The sequence below is a fragment of the Saccostrea cucullata genome, unplaced genomic scaffold (assembly GCF_032062105.1).
Source record: "Saccostrea cucullata isolate Sc308-1 unplaced genomic scaffold, CSIRO_AGI_Scuc_v1 ctg826, whole genome shotgun sequence".
NCBI classification, from domain to species: domain Eukaryota; kingdom Metazoa; phylum Mollusca; class Bivalvia; order Ostreida; family Ostreidae; genus Saccostrea; species Saccostrea cuccullata.
In genome coordinates, this window is record NW_026941266.1 from 1 (window position 1) to 1235 (window position 1235).

Here is a 1235-nt window from a genome sequence, read left to right on the forward strand (position 1 = left end):
AGCTGAGGTTTCCATTATGTATATTGAAAGCCTGGATTTGGACGTCAGACATGTCTATGTACAGTGTGTATGTGACTCCATCCAGTTCTCCTTTAAGAGTCACTCTCTGCTTTGACTTGCACAGATACAACTTGTTAAAGTCTCCAAGATGCAGGTCTCTAGTAGTCACCAAATCTATAATATCTGAATTCAAAATACATTTTCGTGAAAACTTTTAGCATTTGCATCTTACTTTTAAAGAAACCATTCCCTTAATTAATTTTTGACCAAAATAACATTTTCCTGACAACCTTATGTGAAGTCTCAATTCTTTAAATTTCTTTCGCTTGAGTTAATGGAAAGGGGAAATTGTATCTATCAAAAGGACAAAAACGTTCTAATACAAGTACCTACATACACCTGTCTCGAATGTTAAAACACATAAAACTCATAAAAATCAGGAAATACCCCCGGTAATCTGGGGGGAAAAGCTCTCAGGACAGTGAATGCTTACTTGAATGCTTACTTGACTTAAGCTCATCTGCAACTGGAAAGTATTCAAATGGAGCAAATTCAAACTTCAGGCCCATGTTCACCATTAAATCAGAGGGAGCATTAAATGTAAATGTCAGCAAATCTGCCTTTTTGTTTTCTATTACCAACCACGATTGAAAGTCTCCTGAATTTGCACACTGTCCGTTCTTAACAGTAAAATTGTTTCCAGTAAAAGTTACTGTTTCAGTTCCGTTCGTCAGGTAAAATTTGGCATCCATCTTTATGTCCATGCATATTTCATTGTTTAAATATGTGTAATTGAATTCTGTTCCTTGGCATATTGATAATGCTGTATAAAGATATCAAGACATAGGTTTAATAATGATTTTATAAAGTTTTACAAATATTCAAATATCTGATCCCAATATCACTTTTGATTGTACACACAAGTATTCTGAAGTTGACATAAAAAAAAATGCTTGAGCTTCTGACTGACAATATCTTTGTTGTTTATAGGAACCAAGTCTTCCAACAATCTATTGGAATTCCCATGGGTACCAATTGCGACCCGTTATTAGCAGACCTATTTTTGTATTCACATGAAGCAGAGTTTGTGCAAAATCTTATGCGTGAAAAGAAGAAAAGCTTGCTGTGGCCTTCAAATCGACCTTTAGATATATCGATTGTCGATCAACAATGATATTTTCCATTTTCATTTAGATACGACATATCCTGGTGACTTTGAGATAAAAGATCCACAG

At 34.7% G+C, this 1235-nt stretch overlaps 1 protein-coding gene across 1 annotated transcript; it reads right to left on the minus strand.

The window, feature by feature from the left end:
• Window positions 1-62: 62 nt before the first annotated feature.
• LOC134257518 (uncharacterized) lies at window positions 63-752 on the minus strand (the record flags this gene model as incomplete). Its single annotated transcript, XM_062740122.1, has 2 exons — window positions 506-752; window positions 63-183 (listed from the first exon to the last, which is right to left on the minus strand). Coding segments are annotated over exons 1-2 (368 nt in total), but the record flags the coding sequence as incomplete, so codon positions are not given.
• Window positions 753-1235: the final 483 nt, after the last annotated feature.